The sequence below is a fragment of the Lissotriton helveticus genome, chromosome 6 (assembly GCF_964261635.1).
Source record: "Lissotriton helveticus chromosome 6, aLisHel1.1, whole genome shotgun sequence".
Classification (NCBI taxonomy): Eukaryota; Metazoa; Chordata; class Amphibia; order Caudata; family Salamandridae; genus Lissotriton; species Lissotriton helveticus.
Genome location: NC_136067.1, coordinates 897,924,314 through 897,951,323, shown reverse-complemented (window position 1 = coordinate 897,951,323; position 27,010 = coordinate 897,924,314). Strand labels below are relative to the sequence as shown.

General features: G+C 45.0%; 1 protein-coding gene across 2 annotated transcripts in view; it reads right to left on the bottom strand.

Annotated features, from left to right (window-relative positions):
- Positions 1–27,010, bottom strand: part of LOC144763182 (amine sulfotransferase-like) — a 370,815-nt gene that overhangs the window by 129,844 nt on the left and 213,961 nt on the right. For both annotated transcript variants that reach the window (XM_078648528.1, XM_078648530.1), the window contains exon 3: positions 1,100–1,308. In XM_078648528.1, coding sequence (XP_078504654.1) covers positions 1,100–1,308 — 209 coding nt within the window. The remainder of the gene's footprint in view (positions 1–1,099; positions 1,309–27,010) is intronic.

The following is a 27,010-nucleotide window of genomic DNA, read 5'->3' as shown; positions in this document are numbered from 1 at the left end:
ACTTTGCCTACTGTTGTACTGACTGGAGTGGGAATAGTAAATGTGATCCTTCCGCTATCCAACACTTTCCCTACTGTTGCCCTTAAAGGAGTGGGAATAGTAATTTGTACCCCTCCGCAATCCAACACTTTCCCTACTTTTGTACTGACCGGCGTCGCAAAAGTTCATTTTATCCCTCCGCAATTCAAGAGTTTCTCTACTGTTACACTCAGTGGAGTGCGAATAGTAAATTTTACCCCTCTGCTCTTTAACAGTTTTCCCGGTGTTGTATCGGCTGTAATGGGTGCAGAAAATATTATTTATGTGCAATCTATCACTTTTAGTACTGTTGCATTTATTGGAGGGAGATTTGTAAGTTGTATTTTCATCAAATTTTAATATTTATTCGTTGCGCTAAGTGGGAGTAGTACATTTTTTATATATTTACTTTAATAGTTTGTGTAGTTTTGTTTAAACTGTAGTGGGAATAGTAAGTGTATTAAATGCTATATTTAATTTTTATTGTTATAATTTACATTATTATATTTTGTCTATTTTAAATTACAATATTTGTAATTATTAATATTTGTATTTGAAAAATATTTTTTACTAAACTTAAAGATTTTAAATAGGTTAATGTTTTAATTTAATTAGAATGTTTTTTTATAGATTTTATGTTATTGATATATGTATATATTTACATTTATTTTGTTTTATTGTTATATCATTTTTAAATGATAAAAATACATTACAATTATTAGTTTAACAACTGTTTTAAACTAAATATATGTATATATATATATATACTAATGATTATATATGTGTATTTAACTTTTGTTTTTAAAGTTTATTTGTTATATGTGTTAAGATGTTTATTAAAACTAATTTCTTTTTTAAATTAATGTTACTATTTAATATATTTAATATTTATTATTTTATTTTATATGTATCTAAAAAACACAATTGTGTACAACTATATTAATGAGACATTTTTTATTTGACATAGGATGTTAATATTTTTGACATCGATATTTATGACACACTATTTTGGTAAGGTGGTATTTTAGCTGTTGATATTCTGTCAGTGAAACTATACATCAATAAAATCAGTGTTTCTTACCTTTGCTTTTTTGTTTTTTAGACCTTTTGGGGTCAAGTAATATGGTAGGTGAGATACAAAAAGACGAGGCGAGGGTTGCTGATCAAAATTCACTTTTCTCACATTATTTTCAAGACCAGGAACACGATCAATCGTTTGAAGGTTTTCTGTTTTGTTACGATGCCCTTCATAATAAATCAAACTTAAAATCTGTTGCGTCCATACTGTCCCTGTAAGATTAATTTCAAATGTTTAGTATTTAAGTTGCGGAAGCAGTATAGAGCAAAACTTCTCCACATACAATGTTTTCAAGGGAAAATGAAAGCACCTTGTTGATTACCCAGAAATTATAATACCTAGAGGGAACAATGCACCATCATTCATTAAGTGGATAGCAAAAGTAGCAAATTGATTTTTCATTAAGAGTTATAGCAATGTAGATTATTTGAAGTATTAAGCATGAGGTAATGTTAAGTTGTGTTATGTCATGTTAGGTCATGATACCTTTCGCTTGTCTTGGTAGGTTATGTCATATCATGTTCCTGATCTTATACATCACAAATAAGGCCTCAATTGACCTCAAAAACAGAGTACAGTTTCATTATAAACTCTTAATAAAATTCGGAGAACCCTTGTTTATGTTGCTTTTGTAGTTTTCTAAACCCATTTAAAGGGACCAGAAGTTTATAAAACAAACCTATACAACTTAAACCAGTAAACAGTATGCCAATGTTTTTCTAGTTTCAATTTCAGGTCAAGAACCACAGGGTCAAAGGTGTTACTTGCGTATATGTCTAATAAAAGCTGTTGGCAACAGTTATCTAGAAAGATTGCCTTGTGACATCCTGCTCCTCATTTCATAATTTTGGTTGACTATTTTCCTGTGAAGAATGCTGATTTTGTAGGTCTCTTGACAGGTGTGCTACATGAGAAAAGTATTCTGGGCATTGTTGGAAATAGGGATACACCCAAAGTGGTCATTCCTTATCACAAGCAACTCCCATCCACATCATCAGGCCATGACTTGATTGACAGTAGGTGACAGCTACAGTTTTATTTCTGCACATTCATGTGAAGACTACTAGTTCTGTTTCAGTAAATCCATGTCGTTTGACATGATGGGCCCTTTGAGGTAATCCTAACAGTAAAAGTGTTGTGTATACTAGTGCTTCAAAATAAGGTTTGAGTAAACCCACTTAATGTCCCCCTGTATGTAGGTAGCCCCCTAATGTTGTAGAATGTTTAAGAGGTATAATGACAGTGAGAGGTCTGCTCTCTCCCATTCCCTGCATGTCATGATGCTTAGCTTAACTGTCCCCTTCTGCAGATAATCTAAAGGCATGTATATATTTTTGCCTTTGCAATACTCACAATGGATCAGGAAGAGCTCTTTTTGTCTACAGCTTTATCAAATTATAATAAGGGGTGTGTGGAATTATGCCGGAAACATTTACTATACCAACATGGATGGTACAAAATGTGTCATACCAATGTCACTAGTGACGTTTTGTACTTAAAATAAATAAACATAACATACATATAATTTCCAGCTGTGGCTCACTGTTCATAATTCCAAGCTGCCCTGGAAGGTCCATTTGAGGCTTCAAGCCCAGTTGGGGCAGCAGGAAGCTGTATATATTCTCTCCAATGGCTCTTGAATATCCTTCTCTGTTACTTGGTGTGCATGGGTTACATGAATGGGTAGAAGACTTCCTCTACAGCAACAGCGCAAGGGTGTGGGTGACCTGGAGTTGCTTTCCCCGGATGATGCAAGGGCTCTGGCACACCTGATGGGCAGGCTTTTTTCCCGGTGAGGTGAAACGCTCTGCCAGTGCCCCAGGCCAGAGCTTGAGTGGAGTCCGCCTGGGATCCATGTGCTGGACCACCATGTAACAAATTTACTGGGAGAGCGAGTTCCTGATTACCTCTTCTGGGTTTTTATTTTGCTTTCCCATTCTGTAGAAAGCAAATGTTTGGTGGTGTTGTTGGTTTGCCTAATAGTGGCAATTAAGCAGTACTGGGCCATTATGCTCCATTGTATTAAAATAATTTACCCCATCTTATGATCTGCCGGTCTTGGTCATCTTGCTCTGTGGAGAATTGGTCATTTACACTTGCCTTAGTTCCATTTAAAACTACCTATTAGCAGCTGGAGTACAAGGGGGACATATTTTCCACACCCAATGGGACATCTCATTCTGTTTTCTTAACAACACGTGGGTCAGTTACTTTGTGAAATGTAGTTACTTCAAGGAAATAAATGACACTCCCTTTAACTAGTATGTTTTGACTTATTATATGACTTCTCTGTGGTACACCCTCTGCCTTATTGTCGACCAGAATTGATGACATATAGAAAATATACACTTGCTATTTCCCCCATATATAGATTACTTGTTCTAACCCCTGCTTGTGGGGGAAAATTTGCATTTTTCAGCATGTCTATTGAGAGGTTTAATATCAGAGTGACCAGAGGCTTAATTATTTTCATTTGAAATGTCCCTTTTCATATAATATAAAGACAGGTAATGCTTGTTTATCAAAGCTAGATCATGCCTGTGCCTTACCAATAGTCTAAAATATCAAAGGGGTTAAGCATATGGTGCTTTTTGAACTGCACTCTTATTCTCATTTTGTTGCTTTCTTTTGAATGGACACCAACGTCTTTCACTGCTTCTCATCTTCTCTTTATCACTCTGCACTTCTAGTCCTAAAAAGTAAATTATTCACAGAATAATGTGTGAAGGAATATATTACACATGGGGTTTCATTACCAATTAAAAATAAAACATTATCATTGTTTTGAAATACATTTTCCCTTGTTTATATATTTCCATTTTTACTAGCCTTGAAAAAGCCCTTGGCTTGCATGCCTCCTTAGGGTGAAATAAGTGTTGGCAAGTTTTGGAGTCAGTCTTTATCATATACAAAATGTGATTGATAATAAACACTTAAAGCAAAGAAAAATAAAGCAATTTATTCTAAAGATTTTGATAGAATTGACTCATCTTCAATCACGCCTTGGGTGTACATTGGCTCTCACTGTACTTGACCTATTTGAAGGAACCTGTGAAATTCTGGAGGATATCAATCAATCAGGATTTGTAAAGCATGGCTAATCCCCGACAGGGTATTCAGGTGCTTGTAGGTCCCAGAGGCTCATTTGAACAGCCAAATCTTGAATGCCATTCAGTATTCCGAAAGTGAAGTGATGGTCCACAGTCGCATGGGGAGGATGTTCAAGGTCTTTGCTATAATGAGCGAGAAGGAGAATCCTCCACTTCTGCTTCATAAGATGAGGGGAGTGTGAGGGAGGCAGAGCAAAGTTTTTGTAATGGTTGATGGAAGTTCAGGTGGGTCCCTGGTTGTGTAGAGCCTTGTGTCCGTGGGTCAGTCGCTAGAGTTGGCATCTCTTCTGTACGGGGAGCCAGTGGAGTAGCTTGCGGTGGGGTGTGATGTGGGATCATCCGAGAATGTTGAGAATTATGCTAATTTCGGGGTTCTGTATGGGTTGAAGACTCTATAGGAGGTGTGAGGTGATTCCTAAGTAGAGTGTAGCAGTAGTCCAGTCAGCTGGAGATGAGGGCCTGTGTCATGGTGCATCTCGAGTGCAAGGGTAGACACTTGAAGATATTACGTAGCATCTTCAGAGTGAGTAAGCAGGCAGAGGAGACAGTGTTGATCTGTGAGTTCATGGTGACCTTGTTGTCAATGATGATTCCGAGGTTCGTGGAGTGGGTTGGAGGGAGTAGGTACAGGTCCAATGACTTATGGCCACCAGGAATCATTCCAAATGTTGCTGTTTTTGCCGAAGATCAGTATTTCCATCTTGTTCATGTACCGATGCAGTCAGTTGTTCTTCATCCAGTCGGTGACATTTGCCATGCATCTGTGGAAGCTGGTCTTGGTGGTGGTGGGGTCATCAGTGAGTGAGAGAATGAGTTGGGTGTCGTTTGCGTAGGAAATTATGTTGAGACAGTGGGATCTGACTATGTTGGCCAGTGGGGTTGTATATTCATTGAAGAATGTGGGGCTGCGCCCTAGGGGACACTGCAGGCGATATCCTTGTGTTCAGAGGTGAAAGGCGGGAAGTGGATCCTCTGGGTTTTTACGATGAGTAAGAAGGTGACCCATCTGAGTACGTCCCTTTAGATGCTGATGTGGTGAAGTCTTTTGATCAAGGTGTGGTGAGATATGGTGTTGAAGATTATCAAGAGGTAGAGAAGGATAAGAGCTGCAGTCAGGGCAGTCAAGGTGCTGTTATTGCTGCGTAAGCTGGATTGGGAGACGTCGAGTAGCTGGTGTGCTCCAGGTGTGTCATGAGTTGCTTGTTGATGATCTTTTCCAGTACCTTCACTGACACACTCATTTTGTCTGATACCATAAATTATAGTTTGTCTGTCCCTTGGAAGAGATCTCTCTGTGAGGTGAAAAAGACCGTAGAAGAAGGTAAGAAGCAGATTCATCTCACAGAGGTTCATAAGGAGAAGGAGTGCTGGGTTGTTCTCACAAGTTTTGGAATCTAACTGGTACCATTGGAAGAAATTACATACAGGATAACACTATAAAGAAGGCAAAGAAGAACAGTGGATAGTGCATAGAAACCGGCACTAGGCTCATGGAACATTTGGACTGGAGTAAGGGTCAGGAACAGGAGTGGAATACATGAAACCTATTATTCCAGAGACCAACACACTAAAACAGCACAGGAATATGCTGTCAGAATAGAAACACTGAAATATTAAGCAAGGAATCTGTATATACAAGAGAGGTCTGGATGTGTGCAGTCAGAACTAGGGTAAAGACATCAGGGGAACTAAGAGGCTGGATAAATAAAAGCCATGCAACAGAGACAGATAATGAATCAGAACAGGAACATAGAATCAACAACAGCGAAACCTGAATGCAAAGGCAAGTTTGGAATATAGCTGCACGATCCAAAAGAGAGCAAGGAGACACAGCAGCAAGGGCAGTTACAAGCAATTGCACTCTCGGCTCACCAGACAGAAATATCAGGAGGCTCAGTGGAGGAGCACAGGTGCAGGTTGAGAGTCAGGTGCAAGGAATCAGGAAACCAGATCAGAGGCTCGGGAGAAGTCTATAGAGCTGTGATCTTTCAATTTAGCAGCATTTATAGCGCTGACACAGGATACTAATTTGATATTCGCATAGCCGGGACATGGTTTACATAAAACATTCTTAACCTCCTGAGAAGGGAAGGAAGAATGTTTTCAAATTATTTTTCAGCTGGTTGGCATATTTTTTCTCATTCTCAGCTCTCTGTTTTAAAGATTCATTCCTCCACGTAAGCTTTCAGTTAAAGTTTTAACATCATTGGTATTTAGGGACAGACTGACTGGTTTATCGAAACAAAGATCAGTCATAAAAAACTCATTACATTTGGCAACATTTTGAAAGTAAAAACACACATAGTCATCATATAAGTCCACTATTTTTCTCTTAACTGCATTCATTTCTTCTTCAGACTTGAGTCTTCAGTTCAGTGACTTTCTCTGAGGACACGGCTCATTTCTTTACGTCAGAATTATCCTTGGTCTGTACATCAGACATGGCTGAATTCATTTTAAGTGTCACTGAAAAAATATCTTTAGATGCAGGGTGGATTGACCAGAAATCACAGAATTGTGGCGATTCATTAAGCTAGTTACTTAAAAACTGAAATGTTTGTGATAAGCCGAAACTGAGTGTACTATCTGAAAACTTGTTAATAAAGTCACTAAAAATTATGAAGGGCACAGTTATACCCACTCTAACTGGCGGAATTGAATTAGCAGTCGTTGTTGTTGTCTTGACACAGGTTCTCTGAGTTAAAAACTTCAGAATACATTCCCTAAACAACACCACTCTTTGAATTACTATTTTATATTTCTGCTGCTAACAGAAATGTATGTTCATCTTGTAGGTCACGGGCAGGCATTAGGTGAGGGTCAGAGTTACAAATGGAATAAATATCTAAGATAGAAGGTCAGCCAATCAAGAGGAATAATATTCAGGATGTATAAGTTACTTTTCTTTCATGGACCACTCTCTAAAGCCACAGGACATTCTAGCAGACTGTGAAGACCTGCCCTGACATTCTTTCAAGCATTCTTGATCTGATGCTAAACTTCTTGACAAGACTAGGGTATGTCTAGCAATCTGTCAAGAACCTAGCTAGTTCATGACAATACAACAAGGACAGTAGCTTATTTCAGGACAATGCAAAGTAATGGGGTGCTTACTCTGTGCAGGGATAAATGATTTTTAGAGAAGGGGATGAATGTAAACATTAAATAGTTGATGGTTTGCAGGGAAGCAGGACAGAAGCAGGTTGGAACAGACAGTCAATGGGGAACCAGAGGTATGCAGGTTAAACTATAGAGATAACACAAGTACAAACAACAGGACGGTGAAAGCAGGGCAACAATAGACAAACTTTCTTTAATGATATTTTGTCTGCTCTTTGAAAGAGATCTCTTTGTGAGGTAAAAAAGATCCTACAGGAAGCAAAGAGCAGCTTAAGCTCACAGAGTTCAGGGAGACACTAGGCAGCCACTATGAAGAAGGTGCTCTGGTTGGGTCTCTGTGCCAAAGGCACAAGCCTTGGAATCTGTCACCCTTAGAAGCAATGAAAATCATAATAATATTATTAACAATCAAGAAGAAATAAGCAGAACAGTGAAAGACATATAGACACAGAAACTAAGCTCAGGGAAAAAATCTCTACTGGAATAAGGGTCAGGAACAGGACTGGAATGTACAAAACTTATTATATTGAAACCTGAACAGCAACTGAGACAGGATAGGAATATGGAGTCAGAACAGGAACACAGAGCTCTGGCTTGCCCAGAGGTGGAAGTCCATAAGCCAGGGTCCCCTTTGCCGGCCACCCTGTGTAGCAAAGTGAGAAGGATTGGTTTCAGCAGTCCTCCATAGCGCTCACCCTTTGCACCATGATGAAAAGGTGTGCCAGAGGTCTAAGTGAAAGCCCAGTGAGGCCCACCTTCCACAGCCCCCTGCCTGAGCCCCAGATTAGCTCAGACAAACCTGCCCGGGGAGCCCCTGGCCTCTACAATGGTGAGTAGAATCTAATTCATAAAACACAGTGCAACTAGATAACTGGCCTTCAGGCCTGGACATCTAGTCATGCATTCTATAAAAATGCTTGGCAAACCCAGATGACCGGGCTGCCCTGTAAGTCACTTTGAAGGGTGATTTGACTCTTTAAACCCAGCCAGGACTCCAGTAGGGTGCAAACATTTGCTTAAATGTCCCACTCTGGCACTTGCACAGATTACAGGAAAGGCGGGTGGCCATCCTCTGGATTATTAGGGACAAGGTACTTGGAAACTGTTGCCTGGCTGTACTCCCCAGCTGCTGGGAGGTCCCAGATGGCCGGCCTTGGCCCCCATGGGCTCCCTGCATCAGTGATTACCTTTCAGGCTTGTGACATGGGCTCTGCATTCGAGCCTGCCTTCCTGGAGAGCATCCAGCGACATGATGCTGACATCCCTGTGCAGGACAGCATGCTTGGTGACAGTCTATGTAGCACTGTATATTGATTGATTTGGCATATTCAGTCCGTTTAGGATGGACTGCTTGTCAGAAATGGCTGTTGTTTCATTAATAATTTTCCACTGCACCTCAACAGTTCATCTAGATGTTCTGTCTTTTGTGGAGACCACCCAATATAGCAAAGGTCAAGCAGCCTGGTGGCTTGTACCACCCTAGTGGTTGGACCAGAGTACATTAAGTTGGGATGTGCTAGTCCTGGATGCCACTGTGTGGTATCAGGCCGGAGTGCTGCGCTGTTGCCCTCTGCCACCAAAGCATATTTCTGTAGCAACTCTCTCAGGTTTGTCCCTGATCCACAACTCTCTTTCATTGTTGAGGAGAAGGCTGAGCCTGCCGGTGACCGTCTGACTGCCCTCTCTACCCAGTCACCCTTATGTATATTAAGGCACACACAGCAGGTTCCTGAGAGGCATGAAGGTTGGTCTGGAATAGGCACACCGCTTCCCCTTCTGTAAGGGCTGAATTTCTCTGGTTTTGTATGAGTGAAATGTCAGACTAACTATAACGTTCCTGTAACCTTTGTTTTTTTCTTTGAATTTCTACAGTTTTTTAAATGCTAATTTCTAACTATAACATCTTTGAAACCTGTGTTTTTTTCCAGTGAATTTCTAAGGTTTTTTAAATGTTAATTTTTAACTATAACGTCCCTGAAACCAGTTTTTTTGTCAGTGAATATATGTATATTATTATTATCCTTATTAATATTAAGCATTTGTATAGTGCATAGCTACCCTTGGGCATCCCAGCGCTGGTGATCAATCAGAAAACCATTAGGAATTATGGGGGTATTTGTTGGAAGAGCCAGGTTTTAAAAAGTTTATGAAAAGGCAGTATAAGGGCTTCAGAGCGGATATGTAAAGGCAAAGAATTCCAGATCATTGCCACATTATAAGCAAAGGATCTTCCTCCACTTCTTGTCCTCCTATTTTTGGGGACAGCTACAAGATTGAGGTTAAGAGAACAAAGATCCCTCGTGGGCCAATAGGGGGTAATGAGGGATTTGTTCATTTCCAGGCCCGTTCCCAAAACAGTCTTATGGGCAATACACAGGGCCTTAAATTGTATTCTTTCCAGAATAGGTAGCCAGTGAAAGGCTTTTAAAGCTGGCTTGGCTGATTGCGTTTTAGGGATACCAAGAAGCATCCTGGCAACTGTTCTGAGCAACTGAAGTTTACTTAATGTTGCCTCAGGAGCTCCCAAATAAAGGGAGTTGCCATGAACCAGATGTGATAAAACCAATGCTTGGATCAGGATTTAATTGACAGCCATTGGAAGCAGCGGGAGGACTTTCTGAAGGGATCTAAGTATACCAAAACAAACCCCTGTCACCTTCACAGCATGGTGGTCAAACTTGAGAGCATTGTCTAATCAGACACCCAGGCTCTTTATCCAGGTTTTGGGGATTGGGGGAGGACCAAGGCACCTTGGCCAAATCTGGCCAAGGTCCATGTTAGAGTGGTTACCTAGAAGCATAAGTTCGGTTTTACCTCCGTTGAGTCGAAGACAGGAGTGCTCCATCCCGGAGGCAACTTTCTCTAGGCAAATCCCAAAGTCCAAGGGAAAGTTGCGTGCCCCATTAAGAGTTATGACCAGCTGTGTGTCATACGCATAGGTCACAATCTTAATGCTGTGAGGTATGACAATGTCGGCCAATGGCCGCATGTATACAATAAAAAGTGTGGGGCTAAGTGAAGAGCCCCTGCGGGACTCCACAATTGAGTTCCAATTTCTCAGAAGAGACTTCCCTGAAAAAACTTGAAAAGTTCTCTTATCAATTTAAGATTGTATCCAAGAGATCACCTTATCTTGAAGCCCCAGTCTCCTAAGTCTCTCCACTAAGATGGAAAAGTTGAGTGAATCGAAGGCTGAATTCAGATCAAGCAGGATGATGGCAACTGCTCCTCCTTTATCCAGAATCTGCTTGGAATCCTCGACCACAGCCATATATATGTATATATATATATGTATATATGTATATTTATATGTATGGATATATATGTATATGTATATATCTGCATATATGTGTGTGTGTGTGTGAGGTTAGTGACTAAACTGTGTGAATGTCTGTATCAGCCTGTCTGTTGTGTAAGCTGCTGCATTGGTCAGTAGCTACATGAGTGTCTATATGGGTTATTGATTGGTTGCCTGAGTATTTCTATGGGAGACTGAGTGTGTGTGTGGGTGGGTGGGAGGTATGTAACTCTGTGCATAGATGTGTGAGTGGTTGATTCAATGGGTGTAAAGGTTCAAGAGTGCATGTGGAAACAGCTGTATGGGTGGGTGAATGTGTGCATGGGTGTGTTGGTGAACAAATGGATGTCTCTGTGGTACTTGTCCTAGTAACTACATATGTAAAAGGCAGTGTATGTGAGAGTTGGAGTATATAAATGACTATACGTGGGAGTCAGTGATTGTGAGAGTGTCTGTATGGATGAGTGTGTACTTGTATCAGTGATTATATAAGACAGTAAGTATGCGTTAGTATCTGTATGAATAAGTGAGGTGATGTGTGTATAACTGTATAGGTGAGAAAATGCCAGGGTGATTGATTCTTTGCATGACTGACTAGGTGTGTGAGTAACTCCATGGATGAGTGGCGGTGTGTGAGTGTCTGTATAGGTGTATGAGTGCATATGATAGTGCTGTATTGATGAGTGACTGCATGTATGAGTGTTTGTATGGGTGAATGAGTGGATGTGTGTGTAGACCTAGGAATCAGTGCGTGCCTATGTAGTAACTGGTATTGGTGTATCGATGGTTTAAAAAATGGTAGTCTGATTTTACAGTGGGTGTATCAAAGGTTATATTAGAGTGTGAGGAGGTGAATCAGATTTTCACTTGGATGATGTCATCAGTGATGTCATCAGTGATGTCACTGATCATGTCATGAATGATGTAATATATTATGTCATCAGCATTGCATAGTGGGGGCGCGAGCTATAGTTAGCTGAACTAACTATAACGGCAGAATTTCTCTGGTTTTGTAAGAGTGAAATGTCCAACTAACTATAACGTCCCTGAAACCTATGATTTTTTCAGTGAATTTCTAAGGTTTTTTAAACACTAATTTCTAATTATAACATGCCTGAAACCTATGTTTTTTTCTGTGAATTTCAATGTTTTTTTAAATGCTAATTTTTAACTATAACGTCCCTGAAACCTATGGTTTTTTCAGTGAATTTTAACCCCTTCGACGCTCATGACGAGCTGGGCTCGTCATGAGGTAGCCTCCTCGCACGCTCATGATGAGCCCAGCTCGTCATGGAACATGGGAATGAGTAAATCCCAGCGTACGGGCGGAATTCCGCCCGCACGCATGCGGTTAAAGGTTTTTTTAAATGCTAATTTCTAAGTATAACACACCAGTCGTGTTTCCAGAGTGGTGAAGAAAGGTGAGCGTGACCTCTGAAACATCTCTTAGCAATCCCACTGTGTGGGATTTACTGGAGGTAACAGGAGAAGTAGTTAGCCCCCAACGTCAACCTGGGGCCAACTATCCCTGTTATTACCACCAGTAAGTCCCACACAGCAGGATTGCTTACTTCTTATATCCGGCCCACCCCTCTCCCTGCCCCACTGTGCAAACAGGCCCCCTAGCATGTTGTAAGTTGGGGGATTAAGTCCCCTTGAAGCCTGAGGGTCCCTAGGGGCCAACTTGTCCACCCGTTACCTCCAGGAAGTGGCACAGAGCAGCTTTGCAGAGAGATGGTCCAATGCCAAGCCCCTTTTTACACCTCTCTGCAACGCAGCTCTGTGGCTCTTACCGGAGGTACCTGATGGGCTAGTTGGACCCAAGGGACCCTCAGGATTCAAGGGGAGTTAATCCCCCAACTTACAATGCACCAGAGGGCCCGTTTGCACAGTGGTGAAGAGAGGAGGCGGGGCCTGATGTGACAAGTGTGCAAACGTACCCTGTGGCGCATTTTAAGTTGGAGGATTAAGACCCATTGAATCCTGAGGGTCCCTGGGGGTGAACTAACCCACCAGGTACCTCCAGTAAGCGCCACAGAGGTGCGTTGCAGAGACGTGGTCCGAGGCCACGCCCCTTTATACACCTCTCTGCAACACAACTCTGTTGCATTTATTGGAGGCACCTGGTGGGCTACTTGTCCCCCAGGGACCCTCAGGATTCAAGGGGACTTAATCCCCCAACTTAAAACGCGCCACGGAGCATGTTTGCACACTTGTCACATCAGGCCCTGCCTTCTGCCTTCACCAATGTGCAAACGCGCCCCATGGCTCATTTTAAGTTGGGGGATTAAGTCCCCTTGAATCCTGAGGGTCCCTGGGGTCCAACTAGCCCTCCAGGTATCTCCAGTAAGTGCCTTAGAGCTGTGTTGCAGAGAGGTGTAAAAAGGGGCGTGGCCTCGGACCACCTTTCTGCAATGCAGCCTGTGGCGCTTTCTGGAGGAACCTGGTAGGCTAGCTGGCCCCCGGGACCCTCAGAATTGAAGGGGAATTAATACCCCAACTTAAAATGCTCAATGGGGCGCGTTTGCATAGTGGTGCAGGGGGGGGGGCGGGACCTGATGTGACAAGTGTGCAAACGCGCCCTGTGGCACATTTTAAGTTGGGGGATAAGTTGGGGGATTAAGTGACAGGAGCCCTCGCTTTGTTTTTCTAAATATTTTCGGCGGTAATCACGACCCCGCCAAAATTATTTAAACAAAATGCTTTTTTTGGCCCTGGGGGTCCTTGAGGGACCCCCTGAGCTGTCCTGGCGGTCAGGGTATTTCTACCCTGCCCCCTTTTATTGTTTTCAAACTATTTTTTCTGTTTTCTTATGATTCGGTTCTACAGAGTCACAAGATGGCTGCCAACACTTCCTGGTTTGGAGTGTTGGCAGCCAATTAGAATGAAGCTCATGTTCGGGAGGGTTCGCAATCCCACTGGGACCATAGATATCAAAACGTTTTCTTTTTCTGATTTCTCAGGAACTACCTAATGGATCTACACCATTTAACTAAAAGGTCTCTTTCTGAACCAAAACCTACCTTTTTGCCACATTTGGTGTAATTCCGTTCAGCAGTTTGGCCTGTAGCTTTGTCTCGAATTTTCTAGGAAAAGCAAGTTTTCGGACCCCCCTTTTTTCTCGGCCCTCGCTTGACCGACAGGAGCTAACTGGAGCGGGTCATTAGTTTTGAAAATTTCGCGAAGATTCGTCAACCGGCGCCAAAGTTATTGGGAAAAGAAAAACCGATTTCCCTATGGAAACTAGGTCCTAACTATAACTACCTACTGGCAACGGCCAGTAGGATACATATATATATATATATATATATATATATATATATATATATATATATATATATATATATATATATATATATATATATATATGTGTGTGTGTGTGTGTGTGTGTGTGTGTGTGTATATATATATATAGATAGATATATATATAGGGGTTGACACTGGGTAGTTGCAGTTGAGCCAACATTTCCATAAGAAATGCGTTTTGTGTGCTTGTGCTGCTAATAACTTTGACACCGTTTGACGAATCTCCACACAATGTTTTTAAAAAGTGGTCTTGTTTGTTTAGTTTGTGGATGGAAAGTTTTGGGGTTATCCGTCTAGCAGGACTAAGAAAAAAGGTAGTCCAAAAACGCAAAATCACCATGCCTTTTTCATAGGCTTCTTTAGGCAGGGGTACAGCAATATCTGCTGAACGGGATTAATAAAGCGATGAGTCCGCATTGACTGCCCTGACTCAGCAGCTTGTCTGTGTTGTGCTGGCTGTAGCGGTCCAAAGGGGACCAAGGACGACGGCTGGTGCTTTCTTCCTTTCCGGGGCATTGAGCCTATCACCACCTACCTGTCAGCCAGCGGGGACCTACTGTCTGCCTCACTCCCCTACGCCATCGACCCAGTCGTGCCGGTACAGTGCCTTCTGGGAGTTGGAGTCCAGCATTGAGACGGACTCAAACAGGATGTGTCGACCACATTAGGGGGAGGAGCGCCAGGTGCTGGAACATTTATTTGAGCAGGAAGGAACATTTTGGTATAGGACATGCTGCAGTGTTGGGCGCTGAAGAAGGCTATACATGCCGAAATGCATTCGCCGCCATTGCTGAAATGAGAAATAAACGAGCTGTCTGACTTGTAATACCCTTGGCCTCCGCGTTCTTCTTCGAGGGATGTTTGTGCTATATATTCTGTGCCTGCCAGAGACACAGTACGGATGGCCCCGCTACACTAAGAGTCTCGGAGATTCAACTGGCACCCAGCTGCGTGCAGCTTTAAGACTTTATCGAGGGATCGATATTCTCCGATGACCGCCAGAGGACACAGATCATCGTTGGGGAGAGCGAGGTATTTTACTTCGGAGGGGCGATGAGTCCGCATTGACTGCCCCGACTCAGCAGCTTGTCTGTGTTGTGCTGGCTGTAGCGGTCCAAAGGGGACCAAGGACGACGGCTGGTGACTTTCTTCCTTTCCGGGGCATTGAGCCTATCACCACCTACCTGTCAGCCAGCGGGGACCTACTGTCTGCCTCACTCCCCTACGCCATCGACCCAGTCGTGCCGGTACAGTGCCTTCTGGGAGTTGGAGTCCAGCATTGAGACGGACTCAAACAGGATGTGTCGACCACATTAGGGGGAGGAGCGCCAGGTGCTGGAACATTTATTTGAGCAGGAAGGAACATTTTGGTATAGGACATGCTGCAGTGTTGGGCGCTGAAGAAGGCTATAAATGCCGAAATGCATTCGCCGCCATTGCTGAAATGAGAAATAAACGAGCTGTCTGACTTGTAATCCCCTTGGCCTCCGCGTTCTTCTTCGAGGGATGTTTGTGCTATATATATATATATGTATATATATATATATATATATATATATATATATATATATAGAGAGAGAGATATATATATATATATATATATATATATATATATATATATATATATATATATATATATATATATATAGAGAGAGAGAGATATATATAGGGGTTGACACTGGGTAGTTGCAGTTGAGCCAACATTTCCATAAGAAATGTGTTTTGTGTGCTTGTGCTGCTAATAACTTTGACACCGTTTGACGAATCTCCACACAATGTTTTTAAAAAGTGGTCTTGTTTGTTTAGTTTGTGCATGGAAAGTTTTGGGGTGATCCGTCTAGCAGGACTAAGAAAAAAGGTAGTCCAAAAACGCAAAATCACCATGCCTTTTTCATAGGCTTCTTTAGGCAGGGCTACAGCAATATCTGCTGAACGGGATTAATCTAAATTTGTCAAGTAGCTAGATTTTGGTACACAGACTGTGCTTTTTGTGATTTGGTTTAAATCTTTTCAATAGTTTCTGAGAAATTAAGGTTGACAAATATTTCTAAATCTGGACAGTTGGGTTCGTGAGACTCTCTCAAGAATCCATCAAACCCAATTTTAGAAAATAGAGCTTTCTGATTGGTCCAGGGAGATTTTTTCTCTTGGGCCATCTCACTCTTGCGGGAGCCAGGAGTGCTCTGATTGGCTGCCAGCAACATGAAAACATTTTTGCCGATGGCCATTATAGGACTGGGGAACTTCGGGGCTCATTAGGATGGCGGAAGGACTGCCACCACCAGCCCTGAGGTGGCGGTCCTTCTGTCATCCAACCGCGAATTTCCCCCACCAAATAAGGATGGCGGGGGAAATCTCACCGAAACCATGGCAGTCGCAAAGACCGCCCACCACAAAACCGCTGGTGGGGTGGTCTTCATCAGTAATATGGCGGCGGTGCCTATCAGGCACCACCGGCCAAATTACTATGTTGGCTGTAGACAGCCTTTCCATGGCGGTGGAACCGCCATGGAAAGGCTGGAGGGGATTGGGTTTAGGGGCCCGTAGTAGGCCCCCCTTGTGTTGGGGAGGCAAGGGTGCACTTGGGGATACCCATGGTACCCCCATCATTTCACAGCACAACATTGCAGGCACCACATGGTGCCTGGCACGTACTGCTGGGAAATTCACAATGCTGTTTTAGCATTGCGGCAGGTTCTGCTGTTAGCAACACCTGCTGCAATGTTAAATATCAAGATTTGACCGCCATGGTGGCCGTCGCAACCTGATTGAGTGTGCGGGACCGCCGCATGCATGGCAGACGGTTCTGGTTTACACCAGGATGGCGGACAGACTTGAGTCCGTCCGCCATCCTAATGAGCCGCCTAGTTCCCTGTCCTGAAGTAAAAAAAAAAATTAAGGCCCCATGGGGAGAGCCACAGGGATGCCCCTGGGACAAAATTTTAAAAATTGGCTACTTTTGCATTGATCCTGTGAGACTCCAGCGGGATTGAAAACAAGCTGCATTGTTTAATTAAGGGAAAGGGGAACATGGCCCTCTCTACAAGCCATTATAGGCCCTGGGGAGCCCACCCTGGGGCCACATTACATAAGGGTAGGGGGCACTTGGGTACGCCCCCAAGCCAATACAAGCCCCAGGGAGCCCAGTCCTGGGGCCAAAATCCCCCAAAAAGTATAGAGGGAACCTCATGCCCAGGGGCCTCTACACGTTTTTTAAAGTAGGTAGACTGCACCACCCCCTACCTGAGCCATTAATGGCCCCAGGGACAGAATCACTGTGTCCAGCTCACATGCTATGTCCTGGGGAGTCCACCCCAGGACACACAAATATCCCTGCCCGCACTGGCACAGGCAGGTCAACTTGGGCTTTCTTCTATCTGGCAGGAGCTATTTTAAAACTCTTGCCAACTGGGAGCAAACACAAAGTCTGCTCCCAGCTTTAAAAATGCTCCTGCCGGATGGGAGCAGACTTATGTGCTGTTCCCCTGCCTGCAGTAATGTGGGAGTGAATCAGATCAATATATTGACCCTGCACAGAGGGAGCATCATAAAAAGTTGTTCCCTGTGGGCAGGAGCAATGCCAGCTCCTGCAGCATTTGGGGAGCTGACTGGGGACACAGGGCTCTGAGGTTCCCCCCACAGCCCCCAACCAATCAGTCAATCAATCAGTCGATTTATATAGCACTGCTAATCAACTGCAAGGGCATCCAGGCACTTGCAGGTTGAGGTAGTGCTTTCCAGGACTCCCGTAGAGACAGGGTGTTACAGAGCTGCAGGGGAAGGTCCTTGCCTTCCTTGTGAGGTAGAAGGTCTGTCCTTCACTGGTGCTTCAGTAGATGCGAGGTGTAGGTGGTTGATAGGGAGTGGAGCAGAGTTGTCCGGTGGCTTGGTGGAAATCCAGGTAGTGATTGATGTAGGCTGGTTCCTGGTTGTGGGGGGCTTTGTGCGTGTGGGTCAGTAGTTTGAACTGGCATCTCTTCTTGACAGGGACCCAGTGTAGTTTCTTGAGGTGGAGGGAGATGTGAGTCCGACATAGAATGTCAAGAATGAGTTTTGCTGCTGCGTTCTGTAGTCTGTTGAGGAGCAGTGTAGAGATGCGATTGTAGAGGGCATTGCCTTAGTCAAGTCTGCTTGTGATAAGGGCTTGAGTGACAGTGTGTCTGGAATTTGATGGGGGGGCCCCTTGAAGATCTTCCAAAATAAGCGCAGGGTGAAGAAGCATGATGAGGATAATGCATTGACATGGACTCTCATGGTCAGCTTGCTGTTGAGTATGATAACAAGGTTCCTTGAGTGATCGGATGGGGATGGTGCAGGTTTTAGTTCTGTAGGCCACTTGGAGTCATTCCAGGGGGTGGAGCTTTTGCTGAAGATCAGTACTTTTGTTTTGTTAATCTTTAAGCAGTTCTCTCTCATCCAGTTGGCAACTCTCTTCCTGCAGCTGCTCTGGTGGTGGTGGGGTCCTTGGAGAGGATAAGTTGAGTGTTGTATGTGTATGAAATGATTTTGAGACTGTGGGATCGGCAGATAGTGGCCTGGGGTCTCATAGGCATTGAAGAGGGTAGGGCTGTATGATGGCATTCCTTGGTGGGCACTAGGGCAACCTCTTCCCGTCATTTACACTGAAGGTGGAAAGTCCTTCTAGGCTATCCGGGGGCTGCTGTAGCTTTCTCTACGTAAGTTTTGTGAAGCCTCCTGGCGGATGCCGGACACAGCATCCTGCTACTCGGCCCAGAGCAGGGAGGGGTATTGCTGTTACTGAGGAAGCCTTCTCGGTACAAATATCACCTTTTCAACTGTGGCCTTGTGCTTCCCTTCCGTGGGAAAGAAAGGAATGTGAATCCAGATTCAGTGCTCAGTGATTATTTTTATTTAATTGACCTCAAACCACCACGGCATTTCGGCCTACAACACCCTTGATCACAAGACACACTTTCGGAGTCACACTGCTATTTTTAAAGTGCTAAGTGCCTGCACACGTGATTGCAACTCATATATAGACAGAGAAGAAATACATATATATATATATATAAGATACACGCTTCCTTCTGTGCAGAAAGAACCAGGTCCACTCAGGTTCACAGGAAAACCGTCTTTATTAACAGCAGCTACGGAATGGCATGACCGGTTTCGGCTGGTATGCCTTTATCAAATGCCTGTTTCCCTTGTATTTCCCTACTGTCCACTTTTGAAATGCGCAATTCCCCGCTGCGATTGGTGCAGGCACTGCAAAGGTAGGGAAGTTCTCCTGAACTCGGTGCTCCCGTCCTCGGTGCTCCGAATTCACATGCTGCAGTCGAATGCACGTAAGTACTGCCCCCAGTGGGCCGCCTGCAGCTTTTCACTTCCCATTCCCAGATGACTTCATGGAATAAATAACAGCGTTCCTGTGTCCTACCATCCAGCCAACATCTCCCACAAGGCACTTGGGCGCACAACCTCAAAGTAAGTACTGGAAAAATGCTGTCCGTGGAATCACTGAAAAACAGCATGCGCCCGTTTTGTAATCCGCTGTATGTGTAGTCACATTGGTTCCCACAGCTGTAGCCTTTCAGGAAATGGTGGCGGTTCGGCGTGGTTCCCAAGCACATTGAGAGACACCAACAGAGTTTGCCACTGTACACGCCGAACTTTCTTGAGGAGGGGGACTTTAACGGTGCGCGTGGCCCGCACCTATGTATAAGATACACGCTTCCTTCTGTGCAGAAAGAACCAGGTCCACTCAGGTTCACAGGAAAACCGTCTTTATTAACAGCAGCTACGGAATGGCATGACCGGTTTCGGCTGGTATGCCTTTATCAATTGCCTGTTTCCCTTGTATTTCCCTACTGTCCACTTTTGAAATGCGCAATGCCCCGCTGCGATTGGTGCAGGCACTGCGAAGGTAGGGAAGTTCTCCTGAACTCGGTGCTCCCGTCCTCGGTGCTCCGAATTCACATGCTGCAGTCGAATGCACGTAAGTACTGCCCCCAGTGGGCCGCCTGCAGCTTTTCACTTCCCATTCCCAGATGACTTCATGGAATAAATAACAGCGTTCCTGTGTCCTACCATCCAGCCAACATCTCCCACAAGGCACTTGGGCGCACAACCTCAAAGTAAGTACTGGAAAAATGCTGTCCGTGGAATCACTGAAAAACAGCATGCGCCCGTTTAGTAATCCGCTGTATGTGTAGTCACATTGGTTCCCACAGCTGTAGCCTTTCAGGAAATGGTGGCGGTTCGGCGTGGTTCCCAAGCACATTGAGAGACACCAACAGAGTTTGCCACTGTACACGCCGAACTTTCTTGAGGAGGGCGACTTTAACGGTGCACGTGGCCCGCACCTATGTATAAGATACACGCTTCCTTCTGTGCAGAAAGAACCAGGTCCACTCAGGTTCACAGGAAAACCGTCTTTATTAACAGCAGCTACGGAATGGCATGACCGGTTTCGGCTGGTATGCCTTTATCAAATGCCTGTTTCCCTTGTATTTCCCTACTGTCCACTTTTGAAATGCGCAATGCCCCGCTGCGATTGGTGCACGCACTGCGAAGGTAGGGAAGTTCTCCTGAACTCGGTGCTCCCGTCCTCGGTGCTCCGAATTCACATGCTGCAGTCGAATGCACGTAAGTACTGCCACCAGTGGGCCGCCTGCAGCTTTTCACTTCCCATTCCCAGATGACTTCATGGAATAAAGAACAGCGTTCCTGTGTCCTACCATCCAGCCAACATCTCCCACAAGGCACTTGGGCGCACAACCTCAAAGTAAGTACTGGAAAAATGCTGTCCGTGGAATCACTGAAAAACAGCATGCACCCGTTTAGTAATCCGCTGTATGTGTAGTCACATTGGTTCCCACAGCTGTAGCCTTTCAGGAAATGGTGGCGGTTCGGCGTGGTTCCCAAGCACATTGAGAGACACCAACAGAGTTTGCCACTGTACACGCCGAACTTTCTTGAGGAGGGGGACTTTAACGGTGCGCGTGGCCCGCACCTATGTATAAGATACACGCTTCCTTCTGTGCAGAAAGAACCAGGTCCACTCAGGTTCACAGGAAAACCGTCTTTATTAACAGCAGCTACGGAATGGCATGACCGGTTTCGGCTGGTATGCCTTTATCAAATGCCTGTTTCCCTTGTATTTCCCTACTGTCCACTTTTGAAATGCGCAATGCCCTGCTGCGATTGGTGCAGGCACTGCGAAGGTAGGGAAGTTCTCCTGAACTCGGTGCTCCCGTCCTCGGTGCTCCGAATTCACATGCTGCAGTCGAATGCACGTAAGTACTGCCCCCAGTGGGCCGCCTGCAGCTTTTCACTTCCCATTCCCAGATGACTTCATGGAATAAATAACAGCGTTCCTGTGTCCTACCATCCAGCCAACATCTCCCACAAGGCACTTGGGCGCACAACCTCAAAGTAAGTACTGGAAAAATGCTGTCCGTGGAATCACTGAAAAACAGCATGCGCCCGTTTAGTAATCCGCTGTATGTGTAGTCACATTGGTTCCCACAGCTGTAGCCTTTCAGGAAATGGTGGCGGTTCGGCGTGGTTCCCAAGCACATTGAGAGACACCAACAGAGTTTGCCACTGTACACGCCGAACTTTCTTGAGGAGGGGGACTTTAACGGTGCGCGTGGCCCGCACCTATGTATAAGATACACGCTTCCTTCTGTGCAGAAAGAACCAGGTCCACTCAGGTTCACAGGAAAACCGTCTTTATTAACAGCAGCTACAGAATGGCATGACCGGTTTCGGCTAGTATGCCTTTATCAAATGCCTGTTTCCCTTGTATTTCCCTACTGTCCACATTTGAAATGCGCAATGCCCCGCTGCGATTGGTGCAGGCACTGCGAAGGTAGGGAAGTTCTCCTGAACTCGGTGCTCCCGTCCTCGGTGCTCCGAATTCACATGCTGCAGTCGAATGCACGTAAGTACTGCCCCCAGTGGGCCGCCTGCAGCTTTTCACTTCCCATTCCCAGATGACTTCATGGAATAAATAACAGCGTTCCTGTGTCCTACCATCCAGCCAACATCTCCCACAAGGCACTTGGGCGCACAACCTCAAAGTAAGTACTGGAAAAATGCCGTCCGTGGAATCACTGAAAAACAGCATGCGCCCGTTTAGTAATCCGCTGTATGTGTAGTCACATTGGTTCCCACAGCTGTAGCCTTTCAGGAAATGGTGGCGGTTCGGCGTGGTTCCCAAGCACATTGAGAGACACCAACAGAGTTTGCCACTGTACACGCCGAACTTTCTTGAGGAGGGGGACTTTAACGGTGCGCGTGGCCCGCACCTATGTATAAGATACACGCTTCCTTCTGTGCAGAAAGAACCAGGTCCGCTCAGGTTCACAGGAAAACCGTCTTTATTAACAGCAGCTACGGAATGGCATGACCGGTTTCGGCTAGTATGCCTTTATCAAATGCCTGTTTCCCTTGTATTTCCCTACTGTCCACTTTTGAAATGCGCAATGCCCCGCTGCGATTGGTGCAGGCACTGCGAAGGTAGGGAAGTTCTCCTGAACTCGGTGCTCCCGTCCTCGGTGCTCCGAATTCACATGCTGCAGTCGAATGCACGTAAGTACTGCCCCCAGTGGGCCGCCTGCAGCTTTTCACTTCCCATTCCCAGATGACTTCATGGAATAAATAACAGCGTTCCTGTGTCCTACCATCCAGCCAACATCTCCCACAAGGCACTTGGGCGCACAACCTCAAAGTAAGTACTGGAAAAATGCTGTCCGTGGAATCACTGAAAAACAGCATGCGCCCGTTTAGTAATCCGCTGTATGTGTAGTCACATTGGTTCCCACAGCTGTAGCCTTTCAGGAAATGGTGGCGGTTCGGCGTGGTTCCCAAGCACATTGAGAGACACCAACAGAGTTTGCCACTGTACACGCCGAACTTTCTTGAGGAGGGGGACTTTAACGGTGCGCGTGGCCCGCACCTATGTATAAGATACACGCTTCCTTCTGTGCAGAAAGAACCAGGTCCACTCAGGTTCACAGGAAAACCGTCTTTATTAACAGCAGCTACGGAATGGCATGACCGGTTTCGGCTGGTATGCCTTTATCAAATGCCTGTTTCCCTTGTATTTCCCTACTGTCCACTTTTGAAATGCGCAATGCCCCGCTGCGATTGGTGCAGGCACTGCGAAGGTAGGGAAGTTCTCCTGAACTCGGTGCGCCCGTCCTCGGTGCTCCGAATTCACATGCTGCAGTCGAATGCACGTAATTACTGCCCCCAGTGGGCCGCCTGCAGCTTTTCACTTCCCATTCCCAGATGACTTCATTGAATAAATAACAGCGTTCCTGTGTCCTACCATTGGCCTCGAAACGCGTCAGCTACATGAAAAGAATCTGTGGTGGGTGAAATGCAGGTTGCAGCGAGGCTTAACAGACCAGAAGGTCGGGGCGCTGTCGTGTGACCTTTTCAATGCTGTGGCAATTTGTTTTCAACCTAATCAACACGGCCGCCCGCCGTGGAAAAGGAGCACCATTTCCGTGGTGAAAGGCTGTGAGAAGGAACGTGTTCTTTCTATCCGGCACAGCGTCCTTCTGCACACAGAACCTGCTGGGAACCTGCCTACCTACGAAGGTGAAACAATGCTTATTATTTTAAAACCAGGACACGAACTTACTAAAAGTTATTAATTATTCACTTCATGGGACTACGAATCCTACAATGCAAAGGGGCTGTAAGCCCAACCTACTAAGGATGTCATTGAATAAAAACATACTTGTTGAAGTGAACACTCGATGCCTGGCTCTTTTCAAGCTCATGAAGAAGAGGCGACTTGGCCTCGAAACGCGTCAGCTACATGAAAAGAATCTGTGGTGGGTGAAATGCAGGTTGCAGCGAGGCTTAACAGACCAGAAGGTCGGGGCGCTGTCGTGTGACCTTTTCAATGCTGTGGCAATTTGTTTTCAACCTAATCAACACGGCCGCCCGCCGTGGAAAAGGAGCACCATTTCCGTGGTGAAAGGCTGTGAGAAGGAACGTGTTCTTTCTATCCGGCACAGCGTCCTTCTGCACACAGAACCTGCTGGGAACCTGCCTACCTACGAAGGTGAAACAATGCTTATTATTTTAAAACCAGGACACGAACTTACTAAAAGTTATTAATTATTCACTTCATGGGACTACGAATCCTACAATGCAAAGGGGCTGTAAGCCCAACCTACTAAGGATGTCATTGAATAAAAACATACTTGTTGAAGTGAACACTCGATGCCTGGCTCTTTTCAAGCTCATGAAGAAGAGGCGACTTGGCCTCGAAACGCGTCAGCTACATGAAAAGAATCTGTGGTGGGTGAAATGCAGGTTGCAGCGAGGCTTAACAGACCAGAAGGTCGGGGCGCTGTCGTGTGACCTTTTCAATGCTGTGGCAATTTGTTTTCAACCTAATCAACACGGCCGCCCGCCGTGGAAAAGGAGCACCATTTCCGTGGTGAAAGGCTGTGAGAAGGAACGTGTTCTTTCTATCCGGCACAGCGTCCTTCTGCACACAGAACCTGCTGGGAACCTGCCTACCTACGAAGGTGAAACAATGCTTATTATTTTAAAACCAGGACACGAACTTACTAAAAGTTATTAATTATTCACTTCATGGGACTACGAATCCTACAATGCAAAGGGGCTGTAAGCCCAACCTACTAAGGATGTCATTGAATAAAAACATACTTGTTGAAGTGAACACTCGATGCCTGGCTCTTTTCAAGCTCATGAAGAAGAGGCGACTTGGCCTCGAAACGCGTCAGCTACATGAAAAGAATCTGTGGTGGGTGAAATGCAGGTTGCAGCGAGGCTTAACAGACCAGAAGGTCGGGCGCTGTCGTGTGACCTTTTCAATGCTGTGGCAATTTGTTTTCAACCTAATCAACACGGCCGCCCGCCGTGGAAAAGGAGCACCATTTCCGTGGTGAAAGGCTGTGAGAAGGAACGTGTTCTTTCTATCCGGCACAGCGTCCTTCTGCACACAGAACCTGCTGGGAACCTGCCTACCTACGAAGGTGAAACAATGCTTATTATTTTAAAACCAGGACACGAACTTACTAAAAGTTATTAATTATTCACTTCATGGGACTACGAATCCTACAATGCAAAGGGGCTGTAAGCCCAACCTACTAAGGATGTCATTGAATAAAAACATACTTGTTGAAGTGAACACTCGATGCCTGGCTCTTTTCAAGCTCATGAAGAAGAGGCGACTTGGCCTCGAAACGCGTCAGCTACATGAAAAGAATCTGTGGTGGGTGAAATGCAGGTTGCAGCGAGGCTTAACAGACCAGAAGGTCGGGGCGCTGTCGTGTGACCTTTTCAATGCTGTGGCAATTTGTTTTCAACCTAATCAACACGGCCGCCCGCCGTGGAAAAGGAGCACCATTTCCGTGGTGAAAGGCTGTGAGAAGGAACGTGTTCTTTCTATCCGGCACAGCGTCCTTCTGCACACAGAACCTGCTGGGAACCTGCCTACCTACGAAGGTGAAACAATGCTTATTATTTTAAAACCAGGACACGAACTTACTAAAAGTTATTAATTATTCACTTCATGGGACTACGAATCCTACAATGCAAAGGGGCTGTAAGCCCAACCTACTAAGGATGTCATTGAATAAAAACATACTTGTTGAAGTGAACACTCGATGCCTGGCTCTTTTCAAGCTCATGAAGAAGAGGCGACTTGGCCTCGAAACGCGTCAGCTACATGAAAAGAATCTGTGGTGGGTGAAATGCAGGTTGCAGCGAGGCTTAACAGACCAGAAGGTCGGGGCGCTGTCGTGTGACCTTTTCAATGCTGTGGCAATTTGTTTTCAACCTAATCAACACGGCCGCCCGCCGTGGAAAAGGAGCACCATTTCCGTGGTGAAAGGCTGTGAGAAGGAACGTGTTCTTTCTATCCGGCACAGCGTCCTTCTGCACACAGAACCTGCTGGGAACCTGCCTACCTACGAAGGTGAAACAATGCTTATTATTTTAAAACCAGGACACGAACTTACTAAAAGTTATTAATTATTCACTTCATGGGATTACGAATCCTACAATGCAAAGGGGCTGTAAGCCCAACCTACTAAGGATGTCATTGAATAAAAACATACTTGTTGAAGTGAACACTCGATGCCTGGCTCTTTTCAAGCTCATGAAGAAGAGGCGACTTGGCCTCGAAACGCGTCAGCTACATGAAAAGAATCTGTGGTGGGTGAAATGCAGGTTGCAGCGAGGCTTAACAGACCAGAAGGTCGGGGCGCTGTCGTGTGACCTTTTCAATGCTGTGGCAATTTGTTTTCAATATATATATATATATATATATATATATATATATTACCAAAACACCTTCCAAAGAGAAGAATCAGCCGCACATCACCAGCGAGGTTTGCATCCTGAATTTATTCACAAACGGCAATCCTAACATGTTTCGTTCTTTCCTCGAACTTCCTCAGAGGTACGCCGTAGATGCTTGCATAATTGTCCGTGAGCCCACGTGTTTTTGTACGTAATTTTTAAGTTCTGTCCTCGGTGGACCGCCCCTCATGGCTCGTGATGCTTTCTGGTACTTGTGGTTCACTTTTATATTTATTTTAAACCCTCCAATGGGTGTTTTTGTTGCAAGGTCATTGTCTTATTGCTGCAGGAAACATACTTCGCTGTGCCCCGAGAATTACCATTTTTAGGCTTCCCAAGAACCATGCCAAAGTCCGTCTTTGGCGTCACCAGCCTGCCCTTGTCACTCTCGTGTTCAACAAACAAGGTCCTTAGGTCGGGCAGACTCCGGCGCGCTTGCTGGCAGTGCGTCGCTGCGGTGGGACCACACCGATAAAGATTACCAAAACACCTTCCAAAGAGAAGAATCAGCCGCACATCACCAGCGAGGTTTGCATCCTGAATTTATTCACAAACGGCAATCCTAACATTCTTTGCTTACTGTAACATTTGGACCCCTCTTGAGGCGAAATAGCCGAGAGGTAGCTAGACTGCACATTTACTGTGATTGTTTGCTGAAAACGAGCATTTTTTAAAACGGCGTATTTTAATTCACTTAATTCACTTTCCCACTTGCACTAGCTTAACCTTGGCATAAAACATAGAGTTAACCTGCATTAGTCG